Source organism: Acinonyx jubatus, chromosome D4 (genome assembly GCF_027475565.1).
Source record: "Acinonyx jubatus isolate Ajub_Pintada_27869175 chromosome D4, VMU_Ajub_asm_v1.0, whole genome shotgun sequence".
NCBI classification, from domain to species: domain Eukaryota; kingdom Metazoa; phylum Chordata; class Mammalia; order Carnivora; family Felidae; genus Acinonyx; species Acinonyx jubatus.
Window position 1 is genome coordinate 85,469,780 of NC_069391.1, and position 21,979 is coordinate 85,491,758.

The 21,979-nt window shown below is 47.1% G+C and overlaps 1 protein-coding gene across 12 annotated transcripts in view; it reads right to left on the reverse strand.

The window, feature by feature from the left end:
- The window catches only part of GLIS3 (GLIS family zinc finger 3), a 578,617-nt gene that overhangs the window by 9,132 nt on the left and 547,506 nt on the right, over nucleotides 1-21,979 (reverse strand). For 11 of the 12 annotated variants that reach the window (XM_053205324.1, XM_053205318.1, XM_053205323.1 and 8 more), the window contains one exon: nucleotides 20,200-20,375. The exons of the other annotated variant lie outside the window; for it this stretch is intronic. In XM_053205324.1, coding sequence (XP_053061299.1) covers nucleotides 20,200-20,375 — 176 coding nt within the window. The remainder of the gene's footprint in view (nucleotides 1-20,199; nucleotides 20,376-21,979) is intronic. 12 annotated transcript variants of the gene reach the window in all.

Here is a 21,979-nt window from a genome sequence, read left to right on the forward strand (position 1 = left end):
CCCGTCGGCCTGGATCGGAGTGAGAAGGCGGAGTGGACTGTAATTCCTGCCTGTGGCTGTCTTGGCTGACACAAGAACAGCGGGAACCAGAAAATGGCCCCACAAGCATGTCTGATCACTCTCACAGCCAACCCAGGGGAAGAAAATCCTCTTTATTAAATCCGTCCCTCCAAGAAGCCAGTCACTAGAGATGCCAAATCCACTGGTGTGGATGGCCGTGGTCAGTCAAATCAAAGAGCTTTAACATATCCTCTTTCCAGGGCTGTTTTCACAAAATCAACGAAATTTTAAAAAATTCCATTAGGGTCTTGCCACACACACGAACCCTAAGGAAGCCTAACTCGTTTTCTGATGAATGGCTCCTGTATTCCAGCTGTTGGACTTCGTGTAGTGAATTTGGATGCAATGCTACCTCTCAGACCAAAAGCAAAATGAGGCAAGATGTTAACACATTTCGTGGGCCTAAGACAAGAGTGATGGCAAGGTCAGCCAATCTGTCAGTCAGGCAATCAGTCAATGACTATCATCGGGCGCTGGCCAAGGTGCTATCCGAGAGACCAAAGAAACAGAAGATAATACCTCGCGCCCTTGAGGATTGATAATGCCCTCAGAGCGAGAGCGCACACACAGTTATAACAGTGTAGGAACAGACACGTACATTCGGGTTGGCAATAAATGTTAGCTGTCACCTTTAGTTATAAAATCGCCTCTCCCCCGTTTTACAAGTTACTTTGCTTCTAAAAATGGAGGCGGTGGCAGGCAGGGAGGAATCTGCAGATAAACTGATCTACCCAAGTTGCAGCTCCTGAAGGTCAAGGAGAATCATTCCTCCTCTTGTCAACTTTGGGGAAGTGTTTTCCCTTTCAAAAACACACCTGGGGGCACCTGGCTGTCTCAGTTAGTTAAGCGTTCGGCTTCAGTTCCGGTCATGATCTCCTGGTTTGTGAATTCGAGCCCCGCGTCGGACTCTCTGCTGTGAGCATGGAGCCCATTTCAGATCCTCTGTCCTCCACTCCCTCTGCCTCTCCCCCACTCACTCTCTCTCTTTCAAAAATAAACATTAAAAAAATAAAAATCTACCTTTTTTTTCTAATTATAATTTGTATCTCTAAATTCTCCTGAAATCAATATTACTCTATGTTAACTAACTAGAATTTAAATAAAAACTTGAAACAAACAAAAATTATTTGAAATTAATTTTACCAACTAGAAAATGTAGAACAGTACAAACAAAGAAAGGAAAAACTTTATTTCCACATTCAGATATGGCCAGATATATATATATATATATATATATATATATATATATATATATATACACACACACAAAGCTGGCACGTTATATATATTGCTTTGTTTTCTTTTCTCTCCTAATATTCTCTATGGGCTACACGCATCACTAAACTTCTTTTCGTTTTTAATGTTTCTTTCTTTCTTTATTTAGAGAGCACGAGCGGGGGAGGAGCAGAGAAAAAGAAAGACAGAATTCCAAACAGGCTCCACACTGTCAGTGCTGAGCCCAACACGGGGCTCGAACCCACAAACCGTGAGATCCTGACCTGAGCTGAAATCAAGAGTCGGACGCTCAACAGACTGAGCCACCCAGGCGCCCCTCACTAAACTTCATTCTTAAAAAAACTACCTCTTCGGTTTGTCACATGGGGGTCACTGAGGCCTCTGTGATGACAGGTTTTATCAGGAGTTCACAGTCACTGTGGCTGCTAAGGAACAAATCAGCCCCATGAAGCTGGGTGTTGGTTTCCTTCCCAAAGTGGAAGGGGTGGGGCGGGTGGGGGGAGCCAGAGACGAGAGGAATTGCATGACTACACACGATCACAGAAAGGTGTTCTCTAGGGCCGTCTTTCTTCGATGACGGAAACGATCTCTTTCTACCTGTATCTCGCTGTCCAGCTAACCGAGAGCTTGAGATGGGCTAGTGCTACAGAAGAACCGGCCCTTTACTTTTATTTAATTTTAATTAGTTGAAATTTAAACAGCCATCTGCCCTTCCCAGGGTTAGCACACTTTGTTTCAGAAAGGTCTCCAGTGATGGGGCGCCTGGGTGGCTCCGTCGGTTAAGTGTCGACTCTTGATTTCAGAGCGGGTCATGATCTCACGGGTTTGTGACTTCGAGCCCCACATCGGGCTCTGCGCTGACAGTATGGAGCCTGCTTGGGATGCTCTCTCTCCCTCTGTCTGTGCCCCTCCTCTGCTCGTGTTCTTGCTCTCTCTACCTCTCTCAAAATAAACAGACTTTAAAATAAAAGAAAAGGAAAAAAAACAAGAAAAAAGCAATGTTTCTGGTTAAATTCCTGAAGGAAAAACACATGGCCCACCACCCAGGGTTTAAATAAAAGCCAGACAAGGCTTCTTAGACTCATGGCTTTCAAGATAGGAAATATATTAGACTCTTTATTGCATTTATCTTTTCCTTGAAGATTTACCACTCCAATCTTTGTGGAGGAAACCAATATATAAATAAGTAAGTGAACGACGGTCAGCCAACTTGCAGCCCTCAAGAGGGCGGATGAGCACTGTGCGAAGCTAAACCTCCAGGGCATTTCAGGTCTCCTGAAGGTGCGAGCCACATTCCCCTTCGGAAGTAGAAGGAAGAGGAAACATGTCGCCCACTTTCTTTCGTGCAGACTGTGGACACAGCTGGCCGTGCCCACTGGGAGCGGCAACAGGCACCGGCCGGTCCCCAACATCCCATCTGCATGATGGTGGAGTAAAGCTTGACACAGAGGCTCTACCCAACAGTTCAGCCCCATGGAAGGGGAGGGAAACCATCAGCCTACACCTCGTCAAGCCTCTGTGTCGGGAGCTGTGTACCCAGTGGGTTCGTTTATGTGGCAGATGGCTTTGCAAAGCCAAATTCTTGTTTTCCTCGAAGGTGAGGGTGGGAAGCACCACCAAACTCCGGGCACCAGGGAAAATGCTGGGTGGACGGTGTTCAGAATCAAGACCGACCCCTCCCTGTGGCAAGCTGTGCCCTGACCATGATGACAGCTTAGAGGGGCAGGCAGCCCATAGGGGCAGTCCCACACGGGCAACAGCAAGGTTCCTGAAAACTACTTCTCCAACCAGGTGTGGCCTGAGCAGGCTCAGAAGCATCCTTTGTGAGGGCCCTTGGAAATAATGCCAACAGCCATCACCTCCGTGTGACCTGAGGACACTGTTTCAGGGGTCAGGCCAAGCACTGCTGTGGCCAGCCACGGCCAGGCTTCTGGGGCCGGCTGTGTCTTGACCTTCCAGAAGGAACACGGATTACTGTGTGTGTCTGCCCCTGTCGCAGTATTTCTGTAAAGGGGTTCACGGTATCTAGTGGATAAGGTAAGAGCAAAAAATCAAGAGGACTGGAAGAGAGGGCCCATGTCACACAGTTATCGGCACTCCGCAAAAGCCACTTTTTCCTTTTCTTCCGCCAACACAAGCATTTCCAGTTTTCTGCTTTTATTTCACTCAGCAACTATTCACTAAGCACCTGAGCGCTGGATACACGATGCTGGCTAAAACACCCTGCGTGCTGTCTTGGAGATTATGTTTTAGGGAGAAAGAAAGAGAAACATATAAATGAGAAACCAAGTAATATAGTTTCAGACTATGTATGACGACAATAAAAAGGGCATTTTCTTTAAGGGATGTATACTCTTTTCTCCAGTATGCATGCAGGGTGAGAAACAGAAAAGGCAGCAGAGGAGACAGAAGTTTGGATTCTCTCACAACTTTCAACAGAATTTTGAACAGCGGTGCCCTCCGTCTGGCCCTGGCTCGTGATGGCAGGTCCCACGAGGAGCCCATCCCGCGGCTCTGCTGGGGACCAGCCCCGGGGACTCTTTCTCCTCCAGTGGCTCTGACTGATTCGTGCCTGGGAGGAGGGTAGGGGGGTATCGGAGGCACAGGCAGGGCTGGTGGCATCTCAGCCCTTTGGTGGCACAGTTTGTTTGGTAGCCAAGTGGAAGGAAAGCTATGTATTTATGAGCTTTATGGCTCTAATTATTTTTCCGCAGAGACTATAATTTTGTGGGTTACTTTAGGAAATGTGGAGGGTTTTTTTTTTCTTCTGTCTCGGTTCTAGAATTGCTGCATGATCAGGGGCATGGATGAAACCTAGGCCATGAAAGAGACAGCCCAAACCAGCAGGGACAAGGACAAACAGAGAAGACATGTGACCCTACTCCCTTCGGCTCCCCTAACTGATTTCTCTTTCTCCAACTCTCTTAGGGCTCTTCGTGCATTTCCTTCTACTGTCTCAGGACCCTGGAGCTGCCCCCTTTGAATACCTTCTATGACCCATAACACAAGCCAACCAGAAGAAGAGGGGGAAGCCTCTGCTAATGCTCCTGGAAGGTGACAAGCACGTGATCTTTGGCATCTCTGTTCGTTAGCCTGACTTTATTTTATTGATTTTGCTTATTTTTTGACATTTTTATTTATTTATTTTGAGAGAGGGAGAGGGAGCACAAGCAGGGGAGGGGTAGAGAGGGAGGGAGAGGGAGAGAGAATCCCAAGAAGGCTCCACACTGTCAGCACGGAGCCCAACGCGGGGCTCAAACCCACGAACTGTAGGATCGTGACCTGAGCTGAAATCAAGTCGGACACTCAACCGACTAAGCCCCACAGGCGCCCTATTAGTCTGATTTTATACGCTGCAACCTTACTGAAAGAAGGGCCCAGGGAATCACACGCTTATGACTCACAGGGCACCTTGGGAGAATACTTGTAGGATTCCTTGTCACGTAGACAGCTGATTCCTGTCTGGTAAGCAAGCAGGGGATTCGAACAAATGTTCCCACTGCAGAGACAAACAGACGGACGCAGAGGAGTTGTTGCGTTCCCTGCGTTTACAACCAGGACTTTGCTTATATGATGCCACGCAAAGAAGAGAAAAGTGGCAAATTCATGCAACCATTTTAGTATTTCCCAACATCCAGGTATTTGGAATTATTCAAGGATCCAGCCTTTATCTTAAAAGCAAATGGGCAGCAGAAGTAACACGGCCACCATATTAGTTCCTACTAAGTTCAGAACTTTCTCATTTACAGTTCCCTTGCTTTGGCATTTTTTTTGCAGAACACTCTGGTTAGTGATACACCAACCAGTCAGGGAATTCTATCAGAAGGAAGGAGACGGACTGATGTTTATTTGCTCCAAGTCAACCACCGCCCTATGGGCTTCGTATAGAAAATCTTCATCCTGTCAATAACTTTGGCGTTAACGGCATGGTCCCCAGGTTGAGCCAAAGAAGCAGAGAAGTTAAAGTAACTTGCCCAAATCCTCAGAGCTACCAAGGTACAACACAAAGACTCAAACCCTGGTCTGTTTGTTGACACGGTTCATCCAGACTACCAGGACTTGAGCTCATGGGCCAAATGAGTTTAAACAGAATCTTGCCACGTTTGTGGACGTACCTTATTGCCAGATCAGAGGCAACTTATTCACACTGGACCAACATTTCATAACATACACTTTCAATAGGGAGAAAAGCATTGGATAAATTAATAAAAATCAATAAACATCACCTAACCACCAAAAAAACTCTAAAAACCCTCAAAAGTAAAAACAGAAACAGTTTAGAAATTTCTTCTGGCCAATTTTCTGATTTAGTCACTATTTTATTTCTATCCATTGCACGGACAACTTGGATCTGGGTTTGAATGGGCCTGGATGGCCCGTTAACCAGCTGTGTTCATTTATCCAGTTTGGATACCTTATTTTCCTGCTTGGGCCTCATTTTCTTTTAAAATAATACCTACTTTATGGGGTTGTGGAAAGCATTATATACGAGAGTGCGTATAAAAGCATCTATCGCCTTCCCTGGGGTGCAGAAGGCCCTTCGTAAACAGGAGCAATTATTATTACCATGAAATAAGATCAGAAGTATTTCTAGGTTCTGTAGAATGCACAAACAGCTCTTCAGCAGTTTTTCTCTCCTAACCCTTAAGTATAAAATGACACTGCTCTTCAAAGCAGAATCTCCACAATTTGGTTGTCACTTTTGGGCTCCTGGTCGTGGCCATCAACGCCACTCAGGTCTTCATGTAGCTAGAACTCTGCTAAGTCTCCTCCCTGGACGCGGTGGAGAAAATGACTCTTCATTTTAATACAGAGTCTATAAATGGGGAAGCTTTAGGAGCGGCTCACAGACTGTGTGAGGAAGACAGATTTTTCTTCGGGCTGAGAACTGAACCAGCTTGCAAAGCACTTGAGCTATTTACGACTGACATTTAAGCAGCTACTGTACCAGGAAAGAGGAAAATAATGGAAATAATAACCCTTAAAATTCCCATTGGACACATTCCTGTTGTAGGAACCCTGGGGCCGTGGCTCAAATATTGACCACCGGAGCAAATGCCTGGTCCCCTTGCCCTGGGTCAGGTGGGGTGCAGAGCTGAGAGCTTCTACTTAGAAAAGTCCAACTGGATCCAAGAAGGGGCGCCATTGTCATCTGCACCCTCTGCGGCCGGCCGACATGCCACAGTGAGACACGCTCGGAACATTCTGAGTGCTTTCCTGTGCTCGCACCCCGCACAGCAACCCAAGGTGTTTGACGTTCTTGCCCACGGAGTCGGGTTCAGGGCCAGGGTGGGGAAAGAGGGAGAGGGTCTGCTGGAGATGTCCACAAAGGGCCAAACAAGGGGCTGGGAGTGGGCAGACCCTGTTGCTGACCAGGGCACCAGGGAAATGGGACACGGCAGGGTGGGAGGGAGGGAACGCTCCGGTTCAGAGACGCCATCCATTTTCATTTAAAATATCCTCAACCCACCCAAAACCCTAACGCGTGGTGGCCTCTGGCTTCCAAATTCTCAAAGTGATAAGCTGCCAAAGTAAACTAATTGCAATGTGTCTCTGTAATTGCCATGTGTGGGTAGCTACAGTGATAGTAAAATGGTTCAGTGAATTCTGACGGTGATAATGAAACATTTGGAGATGACATAAAATGAAGGCTCTCAAAACCAGAAGACCCAGAGAGTCCAAAATGGATTTGAAAGCCTGGCTTTGTGGCCTGGAGGAAACCATAACCCCTCTGAGCCTATGAGTCCCTGTTTCCAAAAGGGGGGTTACAGTCCTCATGCAGCAGCATCATCATCCCCACAGAAGGAAGGGGAAGAAGCAGCGGGAACAAATGGATGGGGTGCAGGGCCCAGGTGCCCGTGAGTTGCCGCTCACACCCAACACCTGCCTGTGACTCAAAAAGCCTGGATCCGTGTGAGGCCCTGGAACGGAGGGTTCAGGATCTGGACACTGTGTCTGGTGGTCATGTGACGTGAACACCTTGGCCACTGCTTAGGGTTGAGGAGAATGAGCTGGGAATTTCTGTATGAGTGGGGGCCACCCTGTTGCTGGTGTATGTCCCCCAACTGAGGGGCTGTAAGGATCACATGAAACGGTAAGCGTGACAGTATTTGGCAAACAGTAAAACCCACTGAGAATCCTAGCCCCTCTTGTCCCAACAGCCTGGTGCCACTTACCCTCCTACATTCTCTGAGTACAAAGGTGTATCTGTCCTGGTTGAGGAGAGCTCTGCCCCATAACGCTCACAAGCAACTGACTCGGGGGTACTCAGGCCGAAAGCAGAACAAGGAAAGAATGGCAAAGAATGAAGATTTAATCCCCTGTGCCTTTGTCCTTCCAAGCTAGCTCTGTTGTAAGAAAGGTCTGGCAGAGAAGAGGATTCCAGACACAGGTAAAGTGCTGCAGCCCCCGCTGGGGTCCGTGCGAGCCACCCTGGCTCTTGGCAGGTTTTGGATTGTGCTACATTTACAGGACTTCCCCGGGAAGTAGAGGAAGAAGAAAGCTGGCAAGTATTGACTTTCTCCGCCACTGGCCAATTGCTTCCTCTGGATGACCTCTGACTGGGGAAGCACGGCAAGGGAGCACTGATCCTATGGTTGGGGTCTAGGCCAGTGACTCTGAAAAGTGGGTACCATGGCATCAGCTCTAGCTCAGCTCCGGGCAGACCTAGTGAATCAGCACGCCTGGGTGAACCACCTGGAAATCTTCATGTCTAACAAGGTATTTCTTACACTAAAGACTAAGGGGTACTAAGAGCACCTTTAGATGATTTTTAACCTTCTGAAAGTTTTCCAAATGAAATACACCAATAGGGAAACACAGAACAGCTCGGATTTCGTTTGCAATGGAAGAAGAGAGGACTTCTGATGGGCATCTCCTTTCCTGGGCTGGTCCCCTGCCCTTTCTGCTGGACTCTGAGAACCCTTGGGGATAAAGTCACGATGACTGCCCTTAAGTGACTTTGGATTATACTCTGAGCAGATATGGATCAAGGTGGCCTCCCTCCCCACCCCCGGGGCCCTTTTTGCATATTTAAGTTCTTGGTCAAGGCGAAATCATGGGACCTCATCTGAGTGACTCTGAAGTCTTGGTCTTACTGTGGGCTTCATACTTATCTTGTGACACAAACTTCTGTTGTCCGGCTGTAACCAGATTTCCACAATATATCCAGTCCACTGACTAGGTGACTTCTTGCTTGTTTGAACTCATGTCCGTGATTACACAATTTCCGAGCACTCTCATCTAAGAGTGGGCCCCATCTTGTGCCAATGGTTTGAGTATTTCTCCTGCTGAGCCTCTGCCTCACAGTGAAGTTCCTGTTCTATACTACTAGGCCTCCCCCAAATCTATTCTCTTGAATGTTGAGATGACATCTGGGCTTGAAGTCAATCAGTAAAGAAATATATATAAGTGGGTTTGAGATAGCAGAGGGGACACTACCTTTATGAAACCTTAAGAACATCACTGGATTCCAGGATCTGTGTCCCCCCTTCCACCTGACTGCCAGGAAACTTGCCTTTTTATCTTGTTAGACCTTGTGGTCACTGACTACTAATCCGGACCACCAAATTTATGACCTGCTGTCTCCACTCCACTCCTTTGGCTAAAAAGAGTTCCTCCCACCACCACCTGGGGGTCCATGCTCTGATGGGTATGTATAATCCACAGGGTCCTTCCTTTCCTGCTCAATCGCATTCCACTGCACACTGAAATCCTGAATTTTGAGTATTAAGCATCTAAAAAATGTGCCGAGAGCTACAGGGAATAAATAGATGGCATGATTGCTTGCCTACACATAGACCATAAGGAATATTCTCTGAGTTCAAAGGTTTTGCTTGCCAAACATCACCCCTTGTATATAAGCTCAGGACAGGCAGGGTTGTGTCTGTTCCCTCTACCTAGATAGCTTTAGCACCCCAAAGAGGATCCAGCACATAACAGGAGCAGAGTATCTGAGAATGAGTCAATGACACCCACACTGGAGCCTCCTGTGCAAATACCAATGGTGAGAGGGAGCATAACGAAGCTCAAAGATTCTGATCGTCTACACAATAGCCCATCAGTGTGACTTCCTGTTCTAACATGGATTTCCTTTTTTTTTTTTTAATGGAGGAAGAAACAAAGATGATGAAGGTTTGATTGGCCTGGTGCAGGTGCCCTGAGAGCTGTGCTTCTCCAGGCCACCTTTTTGTGCAGCTGCCTGAGAGGCCACTGAACATGAGGAAGTGAAAGACTGGGCAGAAGAATTAGGTAACTTGACCCATCCATAGAATGCCCTGCTCTCTTTTAGGAAACCATCCCAAGGTCAAGGAACCTGATCCACTACTCTGAGTTCCATCTCTAAACAGGGGCAGAAGTGTATTTCCTACTCTCCTCACAAAGTTACAGTGAGAATTCAGGGATTCCTCCAACAAATATCTTACTGAGCACTTCCATTATAGTTACTGATATAACTTACTGATATAACTGATATAACATATAGTTACTGATAACACTTTTGTACCTAAGAGTAATTTATAAATTGCAATATAAATGCAGGCACTGTCCTTCACCTCACCGGTATGAATAAAAACACCACAGCAGCCCAGATCCACAGATGCCAAAGACCTTGGGTAAATGCTTGGCTCATTCAGATCTCCTGAATCATTTGGCCATCATGACAAGAAAAATTTAACAACTCAAAAGAAGTTGTGCTTTGGGATGTGTGATAAGAGACTGGGTTTGGTGGAGGAATGCAGGAGGGAAAGGCTGGCTGTTACACTTAAATGATCCAGAAAAATGTCTGAATGTTTTTACTTCAATCAATGGCCACATCTTCTAAGGTCTAGTTCTCCGAGACCTTGCTAGAGAACGAAATAGAGAGGTGAGTCAGAACATTTTGGAAATCTGGAAAGGGAAATTTTCTGTAATCAGAAAGGGTGCTCACAATTGTAAGTAAACCACCTAGAAGTCCTAAGGAAACTGGGTTGTTTTGCAACATGATCTGGGCCCAGATGATCTGAGGGAGCACAGATCAAGGCAGTTCTGGCATTTCGTTGTTATTCTGTTTTCTTAACACAGTGGCCTCATTACCAGTAACCCATATGTTCCTGATGTTGGCTCCCCCGACTTTATTTTAAGGAAACTCCACCCACAGCTATTCACATTCTTTCTTTAAACCATCAACTGCTTATCATGTTTACAAGGAAAATTCCAACTAAAAATACAAGAATTACAAGACACAGATTGCCATTAATATGTTCATCCCTGAAGAGTCCAACTAAGCAGCCTGTAAAATAGAGTTATAAGAAAATATTTAACTTGAGTTTAAGAGCTCCATTCAAAGAGAGGCTAAACTTCATGAGTTGCAGATATAAGACAGAACATTCACTTCTGGAAAAAAAAATGTCATTAATTCCCCCAAAGAATGAAAAAGCCCTGTATCTGTAATAATGCTCCTCACTTTTCTATAAATGCTTTTAAGGTAACTGACAGGAACGTCACAATAGTCAATGAAATGGAAATTTTCTGGATATTTTCCTTCCCTTCGATACATTTTTGGGTTCCAATTAAGAAAACAAACCGTCATTGCCGGTGACATGGCCTGCCCAGAAGGGTGAAGAGTAAGCAAAATGCTCAATAAATAATAGAAACACCCAAGTAGCAGTTATGGCCACTTCATCCCTCTTAGAATGAAAGCACCTTTAGAGCTCAATAAAAAAATGAAAAGCTGCTGAATCACAGTCGTAGCCAAAGGAAAAAGCAAAACAACTTTGTTGCACAAGCTGGCGAGAATTAAAATGCTTTGATGATGTCTAGGGTGGGGAAACGGGGGCTGTGCACTGTGGTGACATCTAAACCAGCAAAGCCTCTGGTGAGGGATCTATGGCATCACGTATCCAACTTTACAGTGTGCACATCCACCAATCTGGCAACTTCTCTTCCAGAAATAATTCCTGGAGAAAGCGTGCAAAGAGATACGTGTGTGTGAGAGTGTTCGTGTAAACATTCTTATGTGCATGAAGAGATTTAATACAGCATTGTTAATGAAAGCAAAAAAAAAAAAAAAAAAAAAAAGGCTGTCAGTAGGGGAATGATTAAAAAAATGACATGTTCCTGTAGGTACTGTATAGTTTTTTAAAAAAGGAATTGCTCTGGGGTGCCTGGGTGGCTCAGTCGGTGAAGCGTCCGACTTCGGGTCAGGTCATGATCTCATGGTTCGTGGGTTCGAGCCCAGAGTCAGGCTCTGTGTTGACAGCTCGGAGCCTGGAGCCTGCTTCGGATTCTGTGTCTCCCTCTCTCTGCACCCCCCCCCCAACATTCACGCTCTGTCTCTCAAAAATAAATAAATGTTAAAAAAAATTTTTAAAAAGGAGTTGCTCTACATACATATACCTAGAAAGCAGAAGCATGTATATTTTTAAGTTAAAAAAAAAAGTAAGTCATAAAATAAAATGCAGAATGTGAGCCCATTTTTATAACAGGGCATGCGTGTATTCACATGGATACGTGTAAGTATATTTAAATACACATACACACACACACATTTCATTTCTGTAAACATTTAAAAAGTCATTGTCTTCATAGTGATTATCTCTCATCAGTGCTGGAGGCAACTTAAACTCTTTATAAGCTTAAGTACCCTAAGCACGTTAAAAAAAAAAAAAAAGAACAGGTAAATTTTTCCTTTTCTAATTTAAAATAGTCGGTGAGAATTCTTAAAGTGTGTTTTAAGGACTGTGGTAAGAGACCAATAACCCTGGTTTGTTGAGTTAGTAATCAGTCTCCCAAGTGACCTGGGGTGCAGGTGCTGGAGAGGCAAACGCTCCCCCCACCCCTGCCCCCGTGAGGACAGAGAGCGAGCGCTCCCTTCCCTATACCCACAGTAGACGCATATCCACTGACCCAGAGCACAGACTGTCATCAGACGGTCCTGGGTGTAGTTTCCAGCTCCACCATTTCGACAGTAAGAAATCTAGGGCAAGTTACATAATGTTTCAGTGATTCAGATCCCTCAACTATAAAATGGGATTAAACAATCCCTTTCTTCCTTCCTTCTTCTTTTCTTTATGAGAGAGAGAGAGAGAGAGAGAGAGAGAGAGAGTCTTAAGCAGGTACAGTCAGCACTGAGAGAGAGAGAGAGAGAGAGAGAGAGAGAGAGAGGGAATCTTAAGCAGGCTCTACAGTCAGCACAGAGCCCGACACGGGGCTTGATCTCACGACTACAAGTTTATGACCAGAGCCAAAATCAAGAGTCAGTTGCTCAACCGACTGAGCCACCCAGGGCCCCAACGTACACCCACCCTCACGAACCATCGTCCCTGAACTGCCAGCAGAAGCTGAGCCCTGGGAGAACCGGCATTAACCCTTCCACACTTAAAACTTTACACAGACAGAATTCCCAAGCCACTAAAAACTTCCATAGCACTGTATGCACAGGCACCATCCCGAAGGAGAGTGAGTGTGGGACCGGGGGGAGACTGTTCCTCAAACCGGCTCTGGTATTCCCTAGGTATGTGACCCGGAGCAAGGTGCTTTATCTCGCAGCCTTGCGTGGGAGGGGAGGGTGTGTTGGCGTTTTTACTAATGTTATTCTGAGGGTTAAGCAACACAAGTGGAGGTATCCGGAGCACCCAGCATCTGGAACACAGCAGAAAAAGCACAACAACCAACAACAGTTCTAATCAACCGGGCATCTACTGTGGGTGAGGCATTTGTCTCTCATTCTTACACCAACTCTGAAAGAGAGGTATCGCTACCTCCCTATTAAGAGCCAGGAAACGGAGATTCGGGGCATCACATGACTTGTCCTTAGGGTTCCCCTGCAGATCCGCCTGACTCTGAAGTTCTTTTCATCTCCTTTTTTTTTTTTCAACCCCCCTACAGTTCATTATTTGTCTCCCTGTATCATTTGGGCAAGTCACAATGTCCTCTTCTGGTGATCCCTTCTGAGATAATATGACCGATTTCAGGGTATGTAAGCTAGTGGCTATGAATACTTTTGAGAACTGAAAACAACGCTTTGGCAGCCTGGGGAAACAAGGGACTTTTACCTATGGGAAAGCCTCGAAACACCTCTTCCACCGGCTGCCCCGGCTTCCCCTGCTCACAGGGCGGCCCCTGCCTCCCTCTTCACTGCCGGACACTCAATCCCAGGTGCACAAAGACTCATGGGAAGGAACACTTCCTATACTAAGCTAACCTTACTGTGTCAGGGAATCACTGGACCATCCCCTTTCCTCCAGGGAGAGGTCCCAGGCAGGTGGGTGAGCCCCGGATATGTAACGAGAGGGGCAGAAAACAGGAGCAAGTGCTCAAAGAAGGGCCCCGAAAACTTGACTCCTAATCACGGTTTTGCCAAGGGCTGGCTCTACCAAAAGGCTGAAGGAGTCATAGGCAAAAGTCCCTTTCCTTCTCCTCCCCCTCCATCCTTTTGCTCATTCTTATTTATTCCATAGGCTTTTATTAAGCATTTACTGTGGGCAAAACATTGCATGAGAATACAGTTCCTGTCCCGAGCACACTTAGTTTAGTGATGGCTAGTTGACTTATTTTTTTTTTAATGTTTATTTTTGAGAGAGAGAGAGAGAGACAGAGCATGAGCAGGGGAGGGGCAGAGGGAGAAGAAGGCACAGAATTCGAAGCAGGCTCCAGGCTCTGAGCTGTTAGCACAGAGCCCCACACAGGGCTCGAGCCCATGAACCTCAAGATCATGACCTGAGTCGAAGTCGGACTCTGAACCGACTGAGCCACCCAGGTACCCCTGTTGACTCAGTCATCTTAACTATTCTTATGGGTATGTGGATTTAATCTGTGTGTGTGTGTGTGTGTGTGTGTGTGTGTGTATGTGCGCGCGCGCGCGCGCGCGTGTGTAGATACTTAGCTACAAATACAGACTACTCACAGTTCATTTCCCTAACCAACCATTCAAACAGCTCTTTTGATGAAGAGCCCCTTCCACAAAGCCCAACATGCTTTGTGCCAACTACATCCCATACACGCACCTAAATTTAACTTTTGTTTCATAGAATTAGCACAACTGTCAGAATTCATCAAGTACTAGTTATGGAAAACTGCTCTTGGGGCAATTCTGTAGTAATTAAGTGTATAAGAGTAATTAAGAATTTCTCCGGATCTAATACTCCATCCCTAGGACTATATGAACATTAATAACCTCATGGCTGATACCAAAAATGAGTCCTGATTGGGGCTGCTGATGGTACCATCGGAAAGACATCACCGGCTCACGCTCCTTCAGCTTCCTCGGTGAAGATCTGATTTACAATCAATCTTATCGGTTTTCCAGAGATTTCAAGGGGAAGCGGTGACACATGCTTACATTCTAAGCAATACGATTTCTAGGCTTGCGATGTATTATTTCACAACTGCACGAACGCAGATGTGACTAAATTTCCTGTGGGATGGGGTATGTTTATTGTCTCTACCATCTGCCTTCAAAAACACTAACCTTTAAACAGTTCACATTAACCCCCGGCAATGAGATCAGCCACGGTGGTAACCCATAGGACTCTTCTGGAAAGTGCCATTGCATAATCGCTGTAAGTAAACAGGGGAGTGTAGAGGAAGAAGGTAAACGTCCTCATTCCATTTAAATATCAATGCTCTGAGGGTTCTTCAGCTTGGAAGATGGTTGGGCCATTTGGTAGGACAAGCCGTTTACAAACGTGTTTTGTTCCGGGAGGCCTGTTGGTGGCTGGAAACCTTTTGTTTCCTGGTGTAGTCAATTTCAATGGGGCTGTCAGCCTTACCACGCCACACCGGGGAGGGAGAATGCCACCAGCGTCTGGGAGCTGACTGGCCAGCTCCTACGGGGCCAGCAGGCAGGGCAGTACTCAATCACGAGAGAGAACCACAGGAGCCAGGACGGACAGAGAAGGCTCCCGCTCCCCGCCAGTGCCCTGCTATCAGCCTGCTAGGGCTGGGAGGCAGCTCTGTGTTGTTTTCCCAATGAAATCTAATGACTGGGTCATGTGTGATGGAAATCTGTGTGTTGGCAACGGGCAATTCCAGAGGTGACAACAAGAGCAAGCCGTGGAAAACACAGAGACCGAAGTGACTGGGAGGCAGAATCCCCAGAAAGCCTCTACTCTGGATTTCTCAGAGGCGATCTGTGTGAAGGAATCTGTGAGACAGTTCCATTTCACAGATCGGAAAACCGGCCCGGGGAATGTTTGGCAGGCCCTGCAGCATGGCTACCTGATAAAGATCGTTAACAGAACCGCAATTTTGTTAAGCCTGGCAATGCACCGAAATAGCCTTCCTCCCAGAGATCCTTGCATGTGAGGGGAGCCACGTGACGAAGTGCAGGGGCGGGGGGGGGGGGTGCTTGTCCTTCACTGCTCTCTTGCCCTCTGCCTGACACTGGGACAAGACACAGAGAAAGTCACACCGATGCTGTCACCAGGCGGATGGAAGCCACAGATGCCAAAGCCGGAAGCTGGCAGGGGCGGGCACATCGTGGGCTCCGTGGGCCACCCCCGCACCAAGCAGTGTCTACAACCGGGTGTCACGCAAACCCATACACTGGGGGTGCTGCTCTAACACAAGAAGCAAACTCAGAAAAGTCTCGTGCTCTGTGCCCCGTGGGTTACAAAGAACAGGCTCTCTGGGAAAACCTGGGATTGGGACAGGCCACTCAAACTCGACGAAAGCTTCCAACTATAGCACTGACAACATAATCAAGAGGGAACTGGAGCCGCCAGTTCCGGGTGGCAGGAGGCTCCTTGGTGGTTCCAAAATGCACAACAGTGGCAACTGGAAACGTGGGCTGGCAGGAACTGAGACGACAGGTGCTAGAACGGGCTGGGCCAGGAGCCAGGGGCCGCGTGAGGCCAGGGGCTCTCCTCTCTGGGGAAGGAGCCCTTAAGGTCGCGCTCATTTCCAGTTGTATTAAGATTGGGCTAAAGGGGCCCCCGCCTCTGCGGCAGCTGGGCTGAAGGCTTTTTCATCCTCTTCTTTTGCTACTCCAGCTCGTCTTGCCTAGAAGAGACTGCGGGCGGACAGACAAAATTCCGCGCTATTCTGACATCATTCCTCTACTTTGCCAGCCGCACCTGAGTGAACCAGACTGTTTATTCAGGTCACTGTTATTTGGCTGCTCTATGGGGATGGTCCGATATAATCCCAGCATTTTGCATGTAACATTTCTACCTCTCCAGTTCTGGTCCCCACACAATGCCCTGCCTTACCTTCCTAAAATGGCGGGGTGGCTTCTCCGCTCAGTGGCGTTACACTTAGCACGGCCCCAATCCCTCCCTGAGCTCCTCTTGCTGGTTGCCAGCCTCCTCTCCCTCTCTCGACTCCAAGGCTTAACCTGTGCCTCCCAGCCGCAGACAAACTGCCTTTGGCTCCACTCTCTGACATGCCATGCTGTGGTCTGCGTTCCTGCCTGTGCACTTCACTTTCCCCTGCCCGGAAGGCCTCTGCCCACACAGCCTACCCAATGAGCTACTCATCTTCAAAAGCCTACTCTGGAGTACCCTGTAGGAATGCTTCTCTGACACCCTCCTCTGAGTTAACCGGGTACTTCTTGATATTAGTAGTGGTGGTATTGCCTGTATCACTGCATCGATTAAATGACATCCATGTCATTTGCGGAACTGAATGTGGCCTCTCCTTGATGGGTCCAGACGCAGGAGGGTTGTGAAAACCCTGTTCTAGGAATTCCCATGGCATTCTAACAGCCCGGAATGAATAGGGCATTTAAAAAGAAATTATCCATTAGCACCGTAACAAAATGTACAAATATCAACTCTCAGGCAACTAATCCAGGCAAAATTCTGAAGCTTGCCCGGGCAAGAGAATGGTCCCAAAGAGAAAGAAAAGGCTGAGGAACAAGCTTACATGATTGGAAAGGGTTGTTCCTCTGTTTACATCTAAAATAAAAGACTAAAATGTACTTACAAGTTGCCTTGGAGATACCACCCAAACAGACGCCCGTAAATGCTATCAACACTCAACCATGAAAAGAAATGACACCTTATCCACCTTCCTCATGAAGGCATTATCAATGGACAGAATAGATGAAGAATCGACAAAACTGAGCTCTAGTCCTAGGTCGTTCACCAGGCGAGGGAACTCGAAAAAGCAATACTATTCATCTTTTCAAAGTACGCCTTTTACAAAACACTCATTAATATCGTAATAATGTTGTATGGTGACAGATGGTAAGTACACTTATCATGGTGAGTGCAGTGTAACATACAGAATTGTCCAATCACTACATTGTACACCTGAAACTAATATAACATTGTATGTCAAGCATACTTTGATAGTAAGTAAATAAACAAAGACACACACACACACACACACACACACACACACACACACACCACAAGGTCGAAGCGCTGTATCAATTAATATGGTGGGAGTGAAACTCAGTGGAACCTCATTTTCATCCACATCTGTAGGACCAAAGGCCTTTGAATTCTAAGGCTCTCTGTAAGGCAACAGCATCTACATACAAATATATTTCCTCATGGAAAGATGCAGACACATATTTTGGTGTGCCTTTGATTTAGAAACACATAGATGAAGAACGTGGCTTGGAAATGTGCACCTCTTGTAAAAGACATCCAAGGGCTTTGCCAAGAAGGCAGCAATGCCTAGACATCTGATATTCTTCTAGGTCTCAGTTCCCATCTCTAAAAATATACTGACGACATTTTCTCTGACCTCTACCTACCGCAGGGAGTATGGAAAGGATGGGGGGGCTCAATAAAGCCATGACCTTCTTGAAAGACAGGACACTCACTCATTGTGGCTGTTGTGTTAGCAACTGTGACACAGTGCTTGGGCTTTTAAAGACCTAGTTTTATTAGGGGATGAAGTTCCCCGTGACCAAGATGCTGTATGACGTCACCCAGCAAACTAATCCAACCGAAGCTGAAAGGCACGGCCAATAATTACAACTCATTTAGAAGGTCTCTGCACCTCCTCTTGCCCCCAGCACTGTATCACCCACTTGAAAAATATTAGATCAATTTTCTCCTCATCCTAAGGAGCAGTTGACGAGCAATGCTCGTGCCTAGCAAGTTCCAGAAAAACATTTTCAGACAAAATGCTTGGAGGATGAAGTAAGGCTGTGTCTGGATGCCTACTCCGTCATTCCCAGCAGTGGCCCAGTGGCTAAAGCATGGACACTCCCTTTGCAAGCCCGTCACAGCGGGCCACTTGCCCATCTTCTACGAGAGAGTTATGATTTCCCAGTTTGCACAACCGTAGCCTGATCTATTCCAGAAAGACTCACCATATGTGTTTATTTTTAGGCTGCTGTTAGCAGTTTCTGATTGGCCATGGGAATTTTTAACAATTAAAGTCAAAGTTAAAAAAACAAAACAACTCAACAATTTCAAGTTGACAATGTATTCATGATTCCACTAAAGAAGAGGAATATGGAAGAAGAGTCTTTGGCCAAGAGGTAGGGCAAAATCACAAGGTAGATCTCATTTTCTGGGTCTTGTTTCATTTTGCATTTGTTGAATGCGAGAGTGTCAATCATCTATTCAGTAAATATTTACTAAATGCCTACTGTGCACCAAGAGTTATGCTTGCTCTGAGACTAGAAACATTATCCCTCTTCTCAACGAGTCCCATAAAGGCAAGGGAGGGAGGGGCACCTGGGTGGCTCAGTCGGTTAAGGGTCCGACTTCAGCTCAGGTCATGAACTTGTGTGAACAAATTGAGGAATCAGCTAGAGACAGATGGAGGAGAATCTTAGTTTTCAGAAGGAGCTGAAACTCTTATTTAAATGGATAGTATCCCCTTTGCCCCCAGGAAGCAAAAGGTTGTGCATGGTCTGACTCTACATGACTTGGCATCTGAACTCTAGGGATGTTCACAGAAACAGGTGCCTGAGTCAGCAAAACTGGTGTAAAGAAAGAAATTAAGCCAAACTTAGTTCTCCACGTATGTTCCAAGTTACACAGCGGATCTGTACATTTTGTGAACACCATCATGATTTTTCTTGCTTCCCTTCTCTCCTCTTCTTTCTCTCTGCACTTCTCAAGTATCTACGCATCTTCACAACGTGCACAGTACTGTGCGAAGTTCTTTCCAAGAAAGAACGAGTCAGAAAATTCTGACCTTGGGAGGAAGTAAAGGCAGGTTTTCCTCACAAAGTAGTAACGCACGAGGTAGAGAGAGAGAGCAAGAGTGCCATCAGAGAGATGCAGGTGACGTGCAATCAGAGTCCAGAGTCAGGAGAGATGAAATCCAGCTAGGAAACCAGGGAGGGCTGCTGAGAGGAAGTGTCATTTCACCTGGGCCTTGAAGGATGGAGAGGCTCTGGGGATATGGGGCCTGTGGGAGGAGGGGCACGCCTGGGTAAAAGCATTCCTGTTCCCTTTTATGTGACTGTTTTTTGTTTAGGAAGCGAGATGCTGTCGTTAGGGCCTATCTGTGAGGTGTTGAATTCCCGGCCAATGAACAGATCACCATCTTGGGCTGACCACTTTGGGGTGTCATAAGTTATATCAGCTTAGCGCCAACACCAGGAAAATACTATGAGAGTTCAGGATGATGAAGGGTGACGTTCTCTCTTATTTTACAAAAAGTTTTTGAAGTTTTTATGCATTTATTTTGAGTGGGGGAGGGGCAGAGAGCGAGAGGGAGGGAGAGAGAATCCCAAGCAGGCTCCACCATGTCAGCACAGAGCCTGACACAGGGCTTGATCCCACAAACCATGAGATCGTGACCTGAGCCAAAATCAAGAGTTGGACGCTCAACTGACTGAGCCGCTCAGGTGCCCCAGAGGGTGACATCTGAGAGGAAAGCCGTTAAAGCCAAAGCCTGGTGTGTGACAGAACCACAGAAACTCACCCCTGGTAACTAAGACATCTGTCTAAAAGCGACAGCACAACACTGCCATTCAAGACTCAAGGCGGTGGCTGGCTCCCCACTTACCATGAACATGGATTCCATTTGGTTGAAAGGAAGCGTTTGTTTCTGGCTGGTAAGACTTCAGGTGCGACGCGCCCGCTGGCTGCTGGGGGTGGGGGGGCTGCGTCCTCTGCATGACCGAAGAAGCAGCTGGAACCCTCCGGGGGCTGATGTGAGGGGATGGGGCAGAAGGTACAAACCTGGGAAAAGGATCGTAAGAGGAAGCGTGAGGGACATTAAAACGCAGGAGCAGAGGCAAACTCTTCAAAGCTGAATTCTAATGTCCACAGTGGCTGGATGGGAGCGTGACAAAAAGCCCTCAAAAGAAATTGGTGAAGGCTTTCCTCTCCCCTTTCCAACCACTGACTTCTCAATGGAGATACTGAGGGGATGAAAGAGATCAACAAAGGGAAAATGCAGTCGCAGTTTGGGTCTGTGAAGCCTCTCCAAAGGCATTTCAAATACTCTGGCTTTGGTGAAATGCAAAGCACGTCTTTGGCCAGGCCCCCTTTTTTCCGGCTGATTTTTAAATTCGTTTGCATTTCAGGGGAAATTTGATCCTTATGTTTCTGATTCATTTACACTTAGCTCATAAACATTTTGTGGCGCGAGGTAAGCCTCTCTAACCCTGTTCTCTTTCAACAATCCATTTTCTTCTGCCAAGAACGCGTGAATTTGAGCCTCAAAGGTGGAGTGGGGGACCCAGAACCCAGGCTACCTGCGTGGGTTCCGCGCCTGGTAGAGAACACTGCCCAGGGCACAACGGGAACACGATGGGGGACATCTTTCACAGTCACGCGTGCTAATCGTAATAGAACTGTCGGCAGCTTTCTGAGCAGGGACATGCAGATGTTCAAACAAGGGGACACGGTCAACTAACCTGAGATCCAAGCCTGACAGCTTTCTGCCAGTCTTCTAAGTGTAAGGGGGCAAGTGGCAGGGTCTCACTCCCTGGGTTCCAAATGACAGTTCGGACCTGCCAGCGCTGAAGGGAAGGTGTACCCGCGAGTGCAGGGTTAAGGTTTACCGGTGTCCACGGACTGCCGTCACGAGTGGGGCGGCCCGGGGAACCCGTCGGTGTGGTGAAATGAAGCCGCAAAGTAACTGGGGAGCAAACTGTGTCAGCAGTGAATTGGTCAGTCCCCCCCCAAAAGGTCCAGTAAGCTGAAAACTTCCAGTGGGTTGTTTCTGACACCGGGTGAAAAGACAGGCTTTGTTTTACGCCAACCTGTAGAGGTTGCCCGCCCAAGGATGAATCCCTTCACTTTGCTGGGCTCTTGTGTAGGGCCATGGATGGTAGAAAGGGACACGGAACCGGTCAGATTTATAAAGTGAGCTGCAATGCTGTGAATCGGGGCAGTTAACAGGGCTCAGCCTGGGCGTTCGTGCTGCGGCAGTAATAAAGCGTGGGCCAAAATCCCCCTGAGGAGGCTGTGACGGAAGGGGGTGCGGGAACCAGGGAGGGGGGTTGGCACTCGCCAACCTCTGGAGAAGAGAAGTCTCTGAACGAGGCCGAAACACGCTGGCTGGGTCAGATGCTTATTTTCACTTTGCTGAAGGAGACCGGTAACCGAGCGCCCCGGGGCCGGGGAAATACGTATCTTCGAAGTGTCTCATCCTAATTGGAATTAGCCTGAAAAGACGTGCTGAACTGAATGGCTCTGAAAGCCATTGAGCCCTGGCCAGCAAATGAGCCCTGGCATTGCCCTGAGAACATCTAGTGAGAACTCGCAGGCCGGGATTCCTCATATGGAGGCGATTTTCCTGGGGAGGATGTCTCTAATGTGTCTGGCAAGGCTGTCTG